The following is a 17,437-nucleotide window of genomic DNA, read 5'->3' as shown; positions in this document are numbered from 1 at the left end:
CCTCCTACTGACCTCTTTGCTGAGGCCTTGAAGCTGCTTCAAGTCTTGACCAAATGTGTGAGTTATGTGCCCAAAACGCATGCAGCCCTCGTCCTGTGATAGGCACGTGTCTGCTCATATGATGAGAGTTTGCAATGGTGCTGGGATGACGTGATGGGATGTGTGTAGATCTTATTGTGGAGAAGTGTTTCTCCCATGACCAAAATTTTGGGTGTTCATGTGATGGGGAAGCCTTCGTTTTGGTCATCTTGGGGGTGCATTTCCAGACATGGGATGGGGAAAGATCAGGGCATATGGGTCCTGAGTACCACTCCTGGACTGTGTCCAGCACAGCCTGGTTGAAAGCCAGAGCACAATTGCCATCAAGCACTTGTTGGATGGCCACTAGGAAACATACATTTATTTAATGCTGAGCCTGATGTCAGACAAGTGATGGCTTCCTTGTTGATAATGTCACATTCCCATCCTCAAATACCTTTCTTTCTTCTTCTCATTTGCATTAACATTGTCCAAAAACTGGGCAAGAAGTTGACCATTTCAACGGCCAAGCAACTTATTACAAGCTTTTGGTACCTGAAGTGGCTGACATCAGGAGTATTACCAATGCTGGGTAACGCTGGCCCGTCTCCCTAGCGAACAGAGAGGAGAAAGATGAGCTTCCACACCCGGGAGGCGGGCAGGGCTTGCGACACCTAGCCAGAACCCGGAGCTTTTGCTGTGGTTACGTTTCGCGGTGGCGGGGCCACGACGGGGACGCAGGTCCGGGCGCGGGAGGGCGGCAGCCAGCAAGGGGTTAAGCGCCAGGCTGAGGCCGGGGAGGACGAGCGAAGGGACGGGGGTTCGCGGGGCCGGCGGGGCGCCGGGGCAGAGCCAGGAGCGGGGCCCGGCCCGCCCAGCCCCGCGCTCCCTCCTCTCTTCTCCTCTCCCTCCTCTCCGCCGGCCCCACCGGTTGCGGCCGCCGCCAGGCTTAGTCAGAGGAATGTGGGTGGGACTCCCTCCTCCCCCGGCGCCTTAAAATCCCGCTCGGACCGACACGCACGCAGCCTTCCGTCCCGGCGGAGCGTCCCCGCCAGACCCCACCCGCGACGCTCGGGCTCGCTGCGTGCCCCCGCCGGCCGGGCAGGATGGTGGTGTGCGGCCTCGCCTGCTGGAGGTGCAGGTGGCTCCTGCCCCTGCTGCTGGGCCTGGCCATCATCATGGGCATCATCGCCCTGGCGGGCCGGGGCTGGCTGGAGTCGGAGTCCGAGCCCTACGTGCAGCAAGCGTCGCTGTGGGAGAACTGCAGGAGGGGCCAGCAGGACCTCAACTGGAACTGCGAATCCCTCATGGACTACGGTAAGCGGGGACCCCCCTGCCCTCCCTCCCCTCCGAGGGACCCTGGCCCCTGCCACCAGCTGCACCCGGGGGCAGTGGCTGGAAGGCGGTGGGCGCGGAGGGTGCCGATGCCACCATCGGTCTCCCCACCTCTGTTGCGGAGCAGCTGCTTTCTGGGATGGGGTTTCCCTTGCAGAACCAGTAATAATGCTGTTTCAGGGCTTAAACCAGCAAGGAAATACAGGTCCGGCCTGCTTCAGAGCAATCTTTTCTATCGGTACAACACTGAGAAGCCAGAGTGGTGGTGTTTTGTTTTTTTTTTTTTCAGAAAGTTATTTTACAACCAAAGTAGGAGAGCCAACTGGCCACAAGTCCCTTCGGCCCTCCAGTTTGCTTTCTGTCAGTGATCTGCAGGCTGTGGTCCCGGCAGCCTTGCCTGGCACTGGCCAGCTTCCCCCTCCCTGTGCCAGTGGCCTCACTGGTCAGATGGTGAGCGTGGAAACCTTCACACAGGGTGTCCTGTGCAGAGCCACACCTGGATGACAGCAAAACTGCCTTCCCCCTGCCCTCTGGAAGGAGAGAGCACCTTAATTTAACTCTGCCTGGCCAAGGGCACTTGGATATTCAGATGCCTCCTGACCTGCAGCTTTAAATGGCCTGATGTGAGTTTGCAGATAGAAAAAAATGCCCTTTCCTGAATATACCTCTCTATTGCACTAGGGCCTAAATCAGGGGATAATTGTGCCTCTGTTTTAACTTGCTGAGCTGCTTTTATATCTGGCATCGTCGGCATAATATTCTTACCGCACACTCCCAGTTTCTGGGGTTTTGGGGGACTTTTTGGTTTTTGCTAGAACACGTAGGTCTGATTACATCTGCTTTTCCCTCGAACAAAACACTTCTGGACAAATAAGCAGACCCGCCTTAAGATCCTGGACGAGGGTACTTTGGGGACTGGGAAGCTGGAAGGGCGTGTTTCAGCCGGGACTGCTGCCCCGCGCAGATCCCTCGCAGCCCAAGCGCAGTGGACTGACTTCCAGAAACTTTCCATTGCAACACTTGTGTGTAAGCTAAATCTTGAATATATTGCAAGAGCAGTGGCTTCATTTCTCAGCCCGGTGATGACTGCAGGTCTTACTGTAGGTGGAAGAAACCTGGCTAGTGTGACAAAAATATCTGCCTCCCCCATTAGGCAGAGAAGAAAAGCTAGTGCAGAGCTGCTGAAGTTTGCATTGCACAGGGAAGAAGTGCTAATACAGTAGAGCTGCTGAAATTTGCTTTCTCCTGTAGTGACGCTGCTTCTCACGCCCCTGAGTATTGATGGGTGTGTGCTTTGCGTCAGCTTGGAGCGTTGTGGGACAAAAGCAACTTTCTGCTGTTTTTTGTAGTTAATAAGCTGTCAAAGAGGCATAGTATCCTTGACTTCACTTATTTAAGCCTTGGCTTGTTTGACCCAAAATTTATTTAAATCCTTGGCTTATTTAGACCAACTTGACTTTGCCTCTTCTCTAATTTTCATGACATCAATGCCACTGTCTACTCAAATACTATTTACATCTAGAGGCAGGATGTAACCTATGAGTTCAGGTTTGATTTATTTTGTTTCCTTTTTTCTATGCTAATGCAATTAGGCTCAAAATAGGTGAGGGCATTTACAAAGGAAAAAGTGCCTCGCGGGCATTTACAGCACTGCTGCAGGAAAATAAAAGTTAATTAATTGAGGTGCATAACTTGTGTTTTGCATACAATAACTACTATGCTCTAACCATCCTGTGCCTCTCCTGATGAAGCGAAAACTTCAGAGTGGATCCCCATTAACAGAAAGCTCCATTAGACAGTTTCTTAATTGAGCTGTGGCATGCGTACTGAGAAGAGGAAGAGAAAAAGCAGGCGAGTCACTTGTTTTAAATGAGGGGGGAAAAAGGGCAGGAACAGACAAACAAAGATTTGCAAATAGGAACGTCTCCTAAACTGCACTGCTTCTTAAGGCACATTTGCAAATGCCACATGAGAGGGAAGGAGTGGAATGGGAAAAAGAAGAGTAGGATGTCATTTGGTAGGGAGGTGGGGAAGGATTTTCTTTAGAGCTCTCTACTGGTTTGCGTCTAGGAAGTACCTGGCTGGCAGCATCTGTGTATTATCAAAATGTTGCAACGCAGAGCTGCTGTACTGCACTATAATATGACTCAAGATGACTTAGTCCGGACCATTGCAGGATTAAACTGTTGACGGTGTGTTTAAAACATATCAGTAAGCCATCAGATTTGACAAGGATTGTTTGCAATGTGGTTACTTGGAGAAGGTGGTTGTCTTTATAGTGGTGAGGCTGTAAGTTTGGGACCCATATTTGTGGGTGGCTGTGTCCTCCCGGTTCTGAACGGCTGCTCCTAGTGACTTTGCTTTGAATTATCACTGTAAAAGATGGGTGTGTATGTGTGCGGTAAAGGTGATCCCATGGAGGTTAACTCTTTCTTATATTCCTAACAGCCAGTTGGTATTCATTAAGTACCCAACAGCCGACGTAGACAAAGGGAAGCATTCATCCGGATCCTTAGTAAGTGTCAAAAAAAAAAAAGTTGGAACCTAGAAGTAGGAGCCCAGTCTTTGTGAATCATGTTTCGCCGTGGCTGTGCCACTGTACCTGTGTCCCTAGAAGCAAGGACTTTGACACCACAGATTATTGGTGAAGCTGAGAGCATGTGTCAACTTCACTGACGGGCCAGGTAAATAAAGGAGGAATGTTACAGGTACACTTATGTTTTCAGTACGCCTCTTTTTCAGGCATGCTTCTGTCTGATTTACAATGCCAGGATGTATTCAAGACAAACTGACTTAGTTTATAGTGTCAGCCAAGTGCAGGCATTCGGAAAATGCTAATGGAAGAGGTGTGCTTCCATTGCTCAACACTCTGGAAACATTTACTGAAACTCCCCAGTAAAAGATCCCAGCGAGCAGGCGAGGCTGGCATCCCTGCCAGTGGGCTTTGCTGGCCCGCAGGCAGGCACACTTCCACTGCTAGCAACCCGCAGGCATTAAAAGTTGGAAGTATATAGGATTGTGCCTCTCCTGAGCTCCCAGCAAAGCCAAGTGTCTGAAGCCAAGTTTGTACTAGTGGGCTTTTATTTAATAGTTTGGTAGTATAGCAATCATGTTTCCTGCACTCCTAAAACCAAAACAGAGCTGTGATTCCCAGTATTAATTCCCAACCAGCTCTCCTGGCAAACCTTTGATTCTGGGCTGTCCTGTGCTCGTGGTGGGTATGCACATAGCTTTCCTTCACCAGTTGTGCTGCCATGGAATTTTGCATGTTATGTGAGCAAGAACATATTACTGACAGTGCTCTCTTGCTCGCAGTCTGCTACTCCTTTTTTTTTTTTTTCAACAAAAGCATATTTTTTGGGCATTCTATGTTATGAGCTCTCAAGGCCAAACAGGAATAGCTACTGTGATTTCTATACAGAAAAATATTATCACTACAGTGTAAAAATATTATTGCTACAATGTAAAAATGTGTTTCATCTGTGCACATCACGGTAAAAACTTCTACCCTAAGATTCCAGTTATTCACAAGCTAACAAACTAGCTTCTGCCTTTGTAAAGAAGTGAACAAAGATGAGAAAGGCTTGTTACTTCAAATCCTGTAGCAGTTCATCTTCCTGCTAGACTATTTTCCCAGTCCTTTTATTAATTTCTAAAGGGAAATCTATATTTAAATGTCCCATGCTGTAGAGCTTCCATCTCTTCCCTGTTAAGGCTGAGGCACAACCAAATAAAATTAGGAAATACAGCTAACACTAAGGCTCTGTTGCTTCTTTTTTTTTAATTTCATCATATTACTGATACTCATCATTAAATAATTCCAACCCCTCCTAGTTATTTGCATGATAACATTTGCAGCCTAGTTACTTTCCACAGTCATCATTAATCAAGGTATATAATAAAACTCTTCATCCTTCCTGATAATTATAGACCTTCAGCCCCTGAACAGTTTTTTTAATATTCTTTCAACACCACCTAATTGATAAATACTTTTCTGCTGATTAGATGCAAAGAACTCAACTATTCTTTGAGGCAAAGCTGACCTGGGGAATGCTAATACCTCCAACTGTTCTGCTCTTCTATTCTTCTGCTCTCCTATTTATGCAGCCACAAATTACTGTGGCGTTATTGTTTGATTTCATAAACAGATATTGTATTTATGCCTATTTTGAGTAAGAAATAGTCTCTCTGCCAAATGAAGGGACCTGAGAATTTTCTATTTTTATGGAAAACTTAAATTCTGGCTAAACGTCTCATGATTACAAGGTACTTCTGAGCACAAACCAGCTAGAAACTGGGGATGATCTGTCTTTCTCTAAGCATGAGCAGGTCTCTCCAGCTCTTAAGGCAGCAAACAGTGGGAGTGTAAACCCACACCTCTCCCCTCCCGGCAGCCGGAGCCGTAGGCGGAGGATCTTGCAGACGGAGACAGGAGAGCTGGGTGCCTGCAGGAGCTCAGACAGCTCTCAGGAGTCTCTGGGAGGAGAAGGAGCTGGGAAAGCCTGACTTGATAGGTATGGGGATGAGGGGGATCCCGCTTGGAGAAACACCAATTTCAGTCAGAGCCCCGCAGCAGCCCCTCCACTGAAAGCTCTGCCTGTTGGTGGGGGTAGCAACAGTTTGTGTGGGAAAGGAGTGTGCCAGGGCTGCACCCTGTCCTTGGTAAGGGTGCAGCCTCCCACCCCAACCTCTTCCATCAGTCACTTATTAAAAGACTTCCAGTTAATTTTTTGAGATTTCGCTTACATTGTATATGTATACCAGTCCAGAGCTTTTCGCTGCTCTTCCCGTGACTTCCGCTGGTTCTCATGTGGCAGACTGGCCATTCAATGGCTGCTGTCTAGGCCAGCCCAGAGTAGACCCATCCAGCACCGGCCAGCACCTATGATTTAGTCTTATCAGCATCAACCCACTGATAACTGCCACTGGAGAAGATAATCCAGCAGGAGAAGGAGAGGAAGGTACAGGGTCACCAGCACCGAGCTCTGTCACATGTGAACACAAAACCCACTTAATTTCATAATGGTGGTGTCTACTGCTGCCCTGTTTCTGAAGACCTGAAACAAAGCTGGGCTTGATATTAATCTTCCTGACAAGACATCTCCTACAGCTACATCTGTTGTCACTTTCATATCACCAGAGATGAGAAAATAAATCACTGTGAGCGGGGCTGACCTGTATCCAAAAGCTTATTACACTTGTAAAGTAAGCACAGAGGATATGGAAATAGCAGAGAGCACTGGGGGCTTTCTGGCTCGTATCTCCTCCAATCATGTTTGTGTTGCACCAAACCTCAAGGTGTCTAACCTGCAGGTGTATTTGAGTTTGCAACCTAAATTGTATCAGACAGATGCCAGACTTGGCTTCCTACACTGTGCCAGCATATGTAATGCATCTGAAAGGGAATGTACTTTGATAACTAAGTGTTCCTTCTTGATGTTGTGCTTTTTTTTCTTAATAGGGCATTGTGCTTTTTTTTCTTAATAGGGCAAATATGGATAAATAGCATTCCTAGGTCACTTAGCCTGAATCACTTTTCCAGGGCTGGCTGTGTGTAATGGTTAAATATCCCTTTATATTAGTTATCCCTAAATAAATCCTATTGTGGAGATAATATCCAGAATCTGCATTAGGTAAGTCAGAGAATATTTTGTATGAAAAGATTTTATTGGACCACTGATGCAGCTTTAAACTCCAGATGCTCATCAGGTGTCCTCCCTCCCTCCCTCCTCACCCTGCAGCACTCCCTTAGTGAAGGGGTATGAAACACGCACGGCTGGCGGAAGGAGAACTAGTTTGAAAGGTTTTTGCTGTCTTGAGTAGCTCCAAGAAGGGAGAGGGGAAAGAAAACCCTTTTCCTTACCCTTTCTATGCCAGCATGACTGTCTTCAGGTGGCAGCAGTGGTGGTTGGGGGTTTGGGGCCGAGATCTGACTGATGGATGGCTGCTGTATTTCACTTTTGCTATTGGAATAGGGGGGAAAGAAACCAGTTCAGACTGATCTAAGGAAAATAGCTGTAAAACAATGCTTTGCTTTCAGAGAGTAAATTGATGTACATAGTAGAGGTGTCTGAGATAGTCTTACTGCATTCTCTGTCTCAAATTACTAGTTTTTCCCCATTTATGCAACTAGTAGAGTATGAGTTAAGGTGGAGGATTTTAACTCTTTAGGAAAAGGTTTTCTGTCTCGCCATCTTTTTCCTCTTAGTTTTTGCACAGAAAGAACAGAGGCTATGATGAAAGCAGGGTGTCTCCAGAGTCGCTTCAGCTGTGTTGGAACAGACAGCTCTGGCGAAAGATATTTTAAAAAATTTTTTTTTTAAATGTTCTGACCTAGATCTCGCCACTCTTTATTCCTATGTTGGAGGAGGCTCGGGATCTGGCCCTACCTCTATCTGAATGTGTGAAAGTAGAAACCCACGTTATGCAGACGTGGAAAGTGAGCTGTGATGACAGCTGACTGGAAAACAAAGCACTAGCTGGTATGGTTTAGCTCATGAGGGCAGGTGTCCTGCCTCCAGGGCAGGAACACCTTTGCTTGTTGGTGTTTGCATTGGGCTCACCTGAACTTCTGCTTGGTTTCTAAAGAGGACAGGGTCTGGCCGTAAGGAGGGCCTTTTCACAAGGCCGTGTTACTGCAAAAGAGGAATTGCTGGCTTTTTTCTGGGAGGTTTTCTTACCTGTGTTGCCCCGACCCTGGCCTGTGGTGGGTGAGTTCTGGGCGCTGGTGCTGCTCTGCTGGGATAAGGCCACTTGCTTTGTGCCTGAGGCTCTCCAGCCTGCAGTTGCTTGATCCTAAGAATCTGCCCTACCCCGTCCCATCAAATGTCAAAGTAATGATTCAAAGAGGACTCTTCCACTTCACCTCATTCTGCTGTTTCTCCTCCACCTGCTGCATTTTAGCTCTTCCTAATTTTTTCCAGCTGTGAATAGTTATTTATCTTTAAGAGCTTTCTCTTTGTCATCTCTCACTTCAGCTATTCCAAATCTATTTCTTTTTGGTCATGCTAATTTTGGTCCACATGCATTATTCTTGTCATAACAAACAGGCAAGAAGCTATATGCTGACAGCACTATTATTTCCCAGCAGTTATCTTCTGTGGTGGTGCCCTCTTGTCTGCTCTCATGCTTCCCCATGCATGGAAGTGGTTTTGTAAACTTGCGTGTCGAACAGGAACGGTAACGATAAAGTACCTTCTCAGTGGTTGTGTGTCCTATCTGCTCAGGTGTCTGTGGGTCTCTTGCAGATACAGAGTTTGGAGGTGTTATCTCCATTACCATGCTGCACTGTATCCCTCTTTTCAGCAGGACAAGTTAGCGGGAAGGGAGTTCTGTGCTGCTCCACCAACGATGGTGCCTCTCTGCTCTGCAGCTGTGTGCTTTGGAGGCATCCAGTATTGCTTTGACATAGAGCATGCTTCTTACAGTAAAGGATTTCAACAAAAAATGATTAAAGGAAACCAAAGACCTGCAGTGACCTACAGTTCAGTGTACTGCTGTGTGTAACCTCTTTCTGTTTTCTCTTCAAGGATGGGGGAGAGCAGCAGCTGCCACGTACCTCGTTGGCTTTGTGATCCTGGTCATCTGTTTCGCCCTTGCAGTCATTGCGTTCTCGATTGAGATACTCCGCTTCAACTTTGTGCGAGGAATTGGAGGCTTGCTCTTTGTTGTTGGTAAGGCTGGGAACAAAGTCAAGGTTATTTTAGATGTAAAACAGGCATCAGCAGAAAAACATGCTAGATGGAGCCTCTCTTATGAAATAAGCTGTCTTTGTCTGGTTTATGACTCATTTGCATGGGGAACAAGGGAAGGTTGATTTATACTCTGAGAGGATAATGGTTAGGGAAGCTCCAGTGGCCTGTGTCAGTTAGCACTTTCCCAAAAGCAGTGTACAGGGGCAACCAACACCTTTGACCCTGCCACTGTCTTTGACCCTGTCACTTGCTAAGACTTGCTAAGCTGAGAGCCCGGGTGCTTCCCACCTTCCCGAGGGGAGGAGGAGCGATGGGGCTACAAGCGGGAGGTAACTGGCTCTGCGGGGATCACAGTGCCTGGCTGTAGGACAGGTCTGGTCGCGGCATGCAGGTGAGTGCCTTAAGCAACCTGGCAATGTCAGCTGTAGCTGCTGCAGCCAGATAGGCGTGGGGATCTGCCTTGGCCAAGAGTCACGTACCTCTGCAAGAATGCAGATTTGATTGTAGGACTGAAGCTAATCCTTACATATCTTAAAAGGATATGCAGTTAGCTCCAGGTACCTTTTTTTAGTGGGAAGTGTAATATCATTCATTGTCATTTACTCCTGCTTTTCTTTCTTTCTCTCTCTAGCTGCATTCCAGATCATAGGCTTGGTCATCTACCCAGTGAAATTCACAGAAGAAATTCCTCTGACAGGAGATAACATGTTCAGCTGGGCCTATGGCTTTGGTTGGGCCAGCACTGTTGTTGTAATAGGTTGTGCTTTCTTCTTCTGCTGCCTCCCCAACTGGGAAGATGAAGTCCTGGGAAACATCAAGCCTACCTATTACTACTCCTCCCCAGAGAGAGCACCATACTTAAATTGAAAGATTAAATCCAAGTACAATCAACTGTCAAAACAACAGAGGAGCACCTCTGACGTAAATTTGGTGTGATTATAGGAGACTGAAAAAACCCACCTTAGTTCTCCAGAGTATTTCTTACTAGCCCTGGCTATAAATTGGTAAAAACATTGGCATCTTTAAGCAAACAGCTTTTACCTAAAGTATTATTTACCTATTCTTGTGTCGATTCTGTTTGGGTGGTTTACTTGCTCCTTCCCCTCCCAACTAATTGAGTCATCCTTATTTTATTCAAACATTTGCTTATGAATAAAGATGTAGTGTTTCAAGTGTAGAAAGGAAGAGGAGAGATTTTAAACAACCCATTAGAGGGACCTGCAAGTTATTTTGTTTTCACCTCTGACAAAATTGCCTTAAATGGAACTAGAAAAAAACAACCTTCCAAAGAATACTTTTTCTTCCACCAAAGTCAGTCCCAAGGAAGGAACTTCCCTGAGACTATCGCAGTCACCTGCTGCCTAAGAATCTCTTCTCATTCCTGTTACTGGACTATTGTTGACTATTAGCTATTTGAATTAAGGGGAAAATAAAATTAAAATTTATTTTCCACCGATTGGTGCTGTTGGACAGAGACCTCCTCTAAAGCATGGAGCTGGTGTGTATAACAGTGGCTAATATAACACTTACTGGTGTTTTTGTGGCCACTGCAGGACTTGTGATGGAGCCACAGATAATTTAATATACATTGTCACAGAGAGAACCAATAAACCTTCAAATGTTAAACTACATACACTTTTACATGGTATTTGAGGGATGCTGATTCAGAAAATAACGTTTGAGTAGAAACATGTACTGTTCTTTATGTCTACCTTTTTAAAACTGCAGTGTTTTAATTATCAGTTGTGCTTTGGATGGAAATCTTAGCATAAGGTGTTGAAAACCTCCAAAAGTTTTTAAAGTAAAGTACACTGTAGGTACTCCAGAGTTTAGTAAACTTGGGGATGCTTTGAGACTCACTAGGGATAACAGGTAAAAATAGAAAAGCAGTTCTGTGAGCAACTTACGTATGCAAACTTCATACAGACACCCGTCTCAGGGAGTAATCTGGCTGGCTCCTAGCTTGTGTTTCTGGAGCCAGCGATTCCAAATAAGTATTCCAGTGAGGCAGAACCATGTCTCTGTTGGTCGTGGGCCTGCAGCAGCTTACAGCAGATTTAATTATGGTCTATAATCTTTGTCAGAGCTTTCTTCAGATGGGGAGGAAGGAAGATGCTCATTTGCGGAGCTTCTCTTCCACCTATGGGGGAAGTAGCTCTAGCAGAGACAGATTTCTGAGTAGGGTACAGTAGGGTGGAAAGCAAACGCTGCACATTGCTCTGTCACAAGCAGCTGGGGACTTCTTGCTATTGTGAACCCAGTACTTGGGAGAGGGTAAGTGTGTGGGTATATGTGCTCATGCACATGTACAAAATAGAACTTATAAAGCATTAACCAGCATACTGTAAAGCTGAAGTCCTTCAGAACTAAGCTTTTTCAATGCCCAATATATCTTGTATTATATGTTGTATAGGTTTCTGTTTTGTAACACCTTTTTTAATTTGGTAATTCTGTGTATTGCATGTGATCCTGTTTTGGAAAGGCCAGGTGACTTCTGAAGGTCCCTTCCAGGCCTGCATTTTATAATTTTCAGAGTGTAAACATCTGCAGACTTCAGAACTGTGTTACAAGCTCAGTCGTGGTGTATACAATCAACTGTATTTATGATTCTTGCTGAACAAGAGAATCCTGTGACAAATGTGTCTTTTTTTTTTCTTTGTTTTTTTTCTTTTTTCTGTACAGTACTGGCTGGTGGGGAATACTGTGTAGACTTAACCTGTATCATGAGTAATGATAGTACCTACTTTTTAGTACAGCAGAGAATCCCAAATCTGGAAAATCCTTGCACAGCTAAAGCTGAGAAGGAGAAAAGACGTAAGAAAATGGACAACCTTCCTAATGAGAGGGAGAATGGTTTGGTAACAGGGTTTAGCATAACTTAAGTCTTTTGTATGTTTTTTCATAAACATTGTCATAACTTGTCAAAAAAGCACAAATGTAAAAAAACCTTGGCTCTGGATATACTGGGAGGGGTGGAAGCATAACCAGCATGTTACACAATTAAGCTGTTTGGGAGAAAGCTGTTGCAAATAGTCATTAATTACTGTCAAGTGATATTAATGTATGTGGCACTCCTTTCAAATGTGGTGGCGTAATTAAAACTGTTTTAACTGATGGTTGTAGAAACTTGGTGGTGTTTGTGGTTCACAGATTCATTTCATAAACTCAAGCAAATAGCCACTCTTTACTTCTCTTAAGGAGAATATCAGTATCCATGAAGTGTCGGGTTAATAAAATGAAGTTAGTTAAAGACCTTATACGTCCAGGAGGCAACAACTTCATTTTCCAGTCAAATAAGCTTGAGTACACACTGCAAAACATGTGCTTTCATTGGAAGTGCCAGGCATAGAAGACTCTGCTAAGCCAAAACGTCTTAAATGCGTCACAACTTGAGGGGAAACCCTAAACATTTTAAGCACATTATGGTCTACAGGAGGTCTCAGATGTGGGAAGCCTGTTCTTTTTTTTATCAAAACAGTGCCAAATTGCTTTCATATACTGATCAAGAACTTTAAACAGGGAGAAAGACAGGGAGTACCCACCTGCTATTTTCAGTGTAAGACTGCACTTCTCCCGTCATTAGAAACCTTCCCCTTTCTAACCTCCGATTATGCATGGCCCATATGTAGCCCTGTGCTAGTGGCATTCTGTATCCTGAACAACTCTTTCTCCCTCTGTATTTTTACAGAGAGCAAATCTCCTGCTGGCCACCGTGGTCTTAAGCCAGCCTGCGGCTTCTGGTTTCTGGAAAGATAGGTTCACCATTCTCCTGATTTTTTTAGTTGTCCTTTTCCTTAAATGTCTTAGTTTTGAAACTGAATTCTGGCAGCTTGTGTGGGTTTCTTGTAGTTTTTGGGTCGTCGTCCGTGTCCCCCCCACCTTTAATTACTCTTAATTTTAAATATACAATTAGGGAAATATTTTTGTTCCTTTTAGATTTTCCTAAATGCTTTGAAGACAATTGGAGGGTTTGTATAATGTCCATTTTTTTGACATGAAGAACATCTGTACTCTTGTTTACCTACCAGTCTGTATTCAGCTGCAGCCTAATTCTGTGCTCGCTAAAATGCCCTGAACAACTCCAGCGAGGTTGAGGCTGCAGGGTAGCTCATTCTAACTCAACCCTGGAGAGGGGAGAGCAGTTCGGGAGAATCATCTCAGGGGGAGTTAAGAGCAATCAAAAACGTGTATGACTGGGTGCTAGGGAAGGCTAATTGGCCCGAATGGGATGATTAATGCTTAGATCTTATGGATATGGGAAACAGCTGCCACACCCCACTGGGATTTCGTATTTTTAGTTGACGTAACAAGTGACTCAATTTTTAGACAATTCCTTTACAAGGTAGAATTCTTAAGAAGTATTCACCTCACCTTTACGTCCTCCATCTAAGGACCTTTGGACCTAGAATACATACATAAATCAAGACAGCGTAGTAACAGATCATTCAAGATAATTTTTTTGGGGGGGAAGGGTTGTTATGGTGATAAGCACTATAAAAACAAAACCACCCATGTACTAAAAGGAAAGGTTACACACACAGAAAAAGAGTTGCTGAGATCATTGAGCACTTTTGAATTAACGACGAACCGAGCACATACATCAGTGGAAACCAAAATGCTTTGGGAGATTCACAACAGCCGAGAGCTGAGGTACTGGTCCCACAACGCAGAGCAGTGGAGGTTACTGGCAACATGGAACAGCACCCTGAAAAAACAGGGTTTTCAGTGCTAGTAGGTGAAGCTGCACAGATTTTAAAATGAACTTGGGAGATGATACTGACAACCAGAATAAAGTGTAATCAAATGCAGAGGATATGGTTACCAAAAACAGGGATGCTGAGTTTCTGAATGCGATTCCTGTAGCAGGTGTCTGTACAGGAGCAGTGAAATCCATGTGCAGTGAGTTCACAGCACCTGGGATATGTCAGTATTACTGCACGGGTGCAGCAGTTCATATGGGTAGATCCCATTGACCAAGAATGTGTAGATTTTGCTGTGCATGTACAGCGTATTTATAAGATAGGTCCGATGCATCCCTGGCACAGGTCTGCCCTGGTACAGTAAGCAGCCTTTTGTCTGAGGTTTCCTGGCATCCAAAGGTGTGGGCCAAGCTGCTCCAGCTATGGAGCTTGACATTCAGAAATTCCAGGCAAAATGCCAATGCCCTCAAATTTTGCCTCTATAAAATTATATTTAAATTACTTGGGAGTTGTCAGAATAATCCAAAGGGTATTTTTTATTGTGATTTTTGAATACTTAAATTTAATAAGGCTTTATTTATAATAAAGACTGTAGTGGAAAACATGCAGGCATATCTAGAGCTTTGTAAGTATTATAACTATAAATAATATAAATAAATACTAAGGTATGATAAGTAATATGCATTGTATAATATAAATAATAAATATACATGTTTCCATGAATGATATTCCTCATGGGTTCGTCTTTGCAGGATTGGATAATATTTGCTAGAAGAATTGGTATGACTGTTGCTTTTTATTTATTTATGGGATTGTGGGCAACACGTACTATTTTCCACAGAGATCTTTACGAATACAGAATATTTTATAGGTATTAAAAATTGCTAAGCGTCAAGGGGACACATTGGAAATCAGGGTTCACTGAGTTTGAGAGGGCCCAGAAAGATTTGGAGTGAGCACTCACATGAAACTGTGAGCCTAAAAGCCAGCTAACTCCTGTCCTCCAGTGTGCTGCCCTGTGAAATGATCACGGATTAAAGTACGTTGGTTGACTGTCACGGTCTTGAATACACACGGAGGCATATAATTGGGGCAGCTTTCTGTGTTAGCTCTTTCTGTGTTAGCAATCCCAGAGGACAAGAAATAAGCAGAACTTATCGTGAAAAATGAATTTAGATGAATTGTGATACTTGAAAATTAATTTCTGTTCTAATTTGCAATAGAAAGACAAAACAACTTGCAAAAGAAAACTTGGGAAAATCATAATTGGCATTTTGCATCAAGGCAACAGGAAAAGTTGAAAACATTGATAGGAGACCACCATTTTAATTTCAGCCAACTTCCCAAATCAATTCCATATCAAACATTTAAAACCAAAGAGGTCATTTCCATATAACATTACGGTTTCAGCAAAACCCTACTTTTGGCTGGAGAATCTCAAAGTGAAAATTCATGGCTGAAAGTCTTAAAGATATGCTTGGTATGCATGTTTTCTTATCTGTAAATCTCAAAGTGCTTAAGGAAGTAGCTGGTGCTGTTCCCAACTGACCCATAAGGCACAGTAAATGAAAGCCATTTCTTTGACAGAGAAATGTAAGTAGCAAAGGTGTGGCACCTGGGAATTACCTACTAAGGCTGATTTTATTCCTCTCCTAAGGCAGCTGAGCTATATGTTTTACAAGGAGTTACTGTTATGATCCACTACGATGGAAGAACTGTAGTTAGCCTAGCTATGCCACAGAGAAAGTTGTGGGGCCCAAAGCAAGTAGTTTAAGTAAAATTATCCCATATGTAGAACAGAAGATTATCCCATATGCCACTCTAACTGCTTACGCACAATTTCATAAAAACCCTGTATGCTTCATGTGTGTCCACCAGAGAGCTTGCGCTCCTGACAGCCGCCTGCGGAAGTTACAGACCCCCACAATGGTTACAAATGGCCAGAAGCCATCTCAGCTGGCGGCTGCGTGGTGGGTTTACAGGACACCCTTGATTTCAGCTGTTTGCCTGGGGGGGGTAGGCTGAACTCATCACACTTCTGCAGAGCATCGGTAAGAAATAACTGGGGATTAAACCTTGTTCCAGTACAGATCCCACCCTGAAGAAACCATGTCCTTTAGTGAAAACTAGCTGCAAATGAAATCCGCGTTCAGGCACACAGAGACTTCTATGTTTTCCTGATTTTGTGTTTTCCTGATACAGGAAGCCAGTGAGTGCTGCGCGTGGGGCAGGCGTTGGAGGTCCGACTGCAAGCCAGTTCTGGACGGCTCTTGCTAAAAGTCTTAACAAGACCCCATGGAAATTTTCCTGCATGCTCAGCGGCCAGCAAATAGAGGAGGTCTCAAACCTGTGCAGAGCTTTCCCGTGCTGCGCAAGGCAGCTAGAGGAAGGCTTTCCCAGATGTATGGCAGCAGGACCGAGCACCAACCACTCCCAGGTCACCACTAGCGTCACGGATGAGCTTCAGTGTCCAGCCACTGCAGGAAAGTCCCTCAGAAAGTCCCGGTGTGTGGGAAACTACAAGATCTCAACTGGATTCATTTTTTTAGGAGGGTGTTCTTATTTTGCAATGAAGTAAAGTCAGGTCCTGTTCAAAATGCATTTCCAGTATCCTTCTAATTAACGTAAAGGAATTGCAGCTTGGATTACCCTGTGAACACTTCTGGTGTCTAAAGCTATTTTTCTACATGTGCTTATTATGGATGAAATATTAGTCACATTGAGAACATTATTGCCTTGATGCCCAGGTGATGTAGGGTACAGAGAGTGACCAGAAGGTACAATTTAGCCCAAGCAGGATTTGGCTGAGCTGCATCACTGTATAGGCTGTGGTTATAATAATAACTGCAGTGCAATATTCCAGTTGCAAGGCAAGGTGCAGCCCTCTCTGAAGGGAAAAGGTAGATTGGCATTATCAGAAAAAGAAGACCTATGGTTGTAAATTTATCAATAAAGATAATAATAATAGTCATAAGATTTATGATAGCTCATGCAGAAAATGTTTCTCAATTGCTCAGGGTGACTTGCTAGATGTAAGATAGCACACAAGAGAATGGACCATAAAATACTCTTAGCAAAGCTTTTAAAACCAATCTCTGGGGGTTTCTTGTTTATAAGCAATATGATCATCAGAGAATGAAAATGAGCTTGCTGCAAAAGTCATGAACATGCACGACAGCCGGTCAGCCTATGTCAGTCCAGTCATGTATATAGCTCACCTGACCAGTTCAGCAGACTAAAGGTGGATGAAAGTGTGCTGCCAGTCATTTGTTAGCTTATTCCACTAAGAAAACCATTTGTGTCTTGGATGAAAAGGGCGTGTTTTTATTTTTAGCTCTAATGCCGTAGAATTGTTTGTTTTATCAATATCCTACTGCTTACATGATTACTTCAAGTAGCAAGGAAGATTCATTAAGGAATGTTCTCAGATGCAGAAACTGTACTACAGTCTACAGGTTTAACATTGATCATATATCTTCATTTTCGACAGATGATTCTGGTGTTAACCAGGAGGGACTATCAACAGATAGTGGAAAGGAGAAAGCATTTGCTTTCATGTAAACACCCAGCTCATATGCTGCAAAATACAAAGCACATTGTGGGTAAGTCATCACTTCAAATCACAGACTCCTTAACAAAAGTTTTCAATCATTTTTCCCTGTTTGCCATAGGAGTATCAGAATTACACGG

General features: G+C 44.3%; 1 protein-coding gene across 1 annotated transcript; it reads left to right on the top strand.

Annotated features, from left to right (window-relative positions):
• The first annotated feature begins 975 nt into the window (after positions 1 to 975).
• Positions 976 to 12,161, top strand: LOC140649164 (p53 apoptosis effector related to PMP-22-like). Its single transcript, XM_072855944.1, has 3 exons — positions 976 to 1,335; positions 8,883 to 9,026; positions 9,679 to 12,161. Exons 1-3 carry the CDS (start codon positions 1,125 to 1,127, stop codon positions 9,912 to 9,914), a joined length of 591 nt encoding a protein of 196 aa, XP_072712045.1. The 5' UTR covers positions 976 to 1,124; the 3' UTR covers positions 9,915 to 12,161.
• Positions 12,162 to 17,437: the final 5,276 nt, after the last annotated feature.

The sequence above is a fragment of the Ciconia boyciana genome, chromosome 3 (assembly GCF_034638445.1).
Source record: "Ciconia boyciana chromosome 3, ASM3463844v1, whole genome shotgun sequence".
In the NCBI taxonomy this organism is placed as follows: domain Eukaryota; kingdom Metazoa; phylum Chordata; class Aves; order Ciconiiformes; family Ciconiidae; genus Ciconia; species Ciconia boyciana.
Note: the sequence above shows the minus strand (reverse complement) of the source record. Positions and strands in the feature narration are given on the sequence as shown.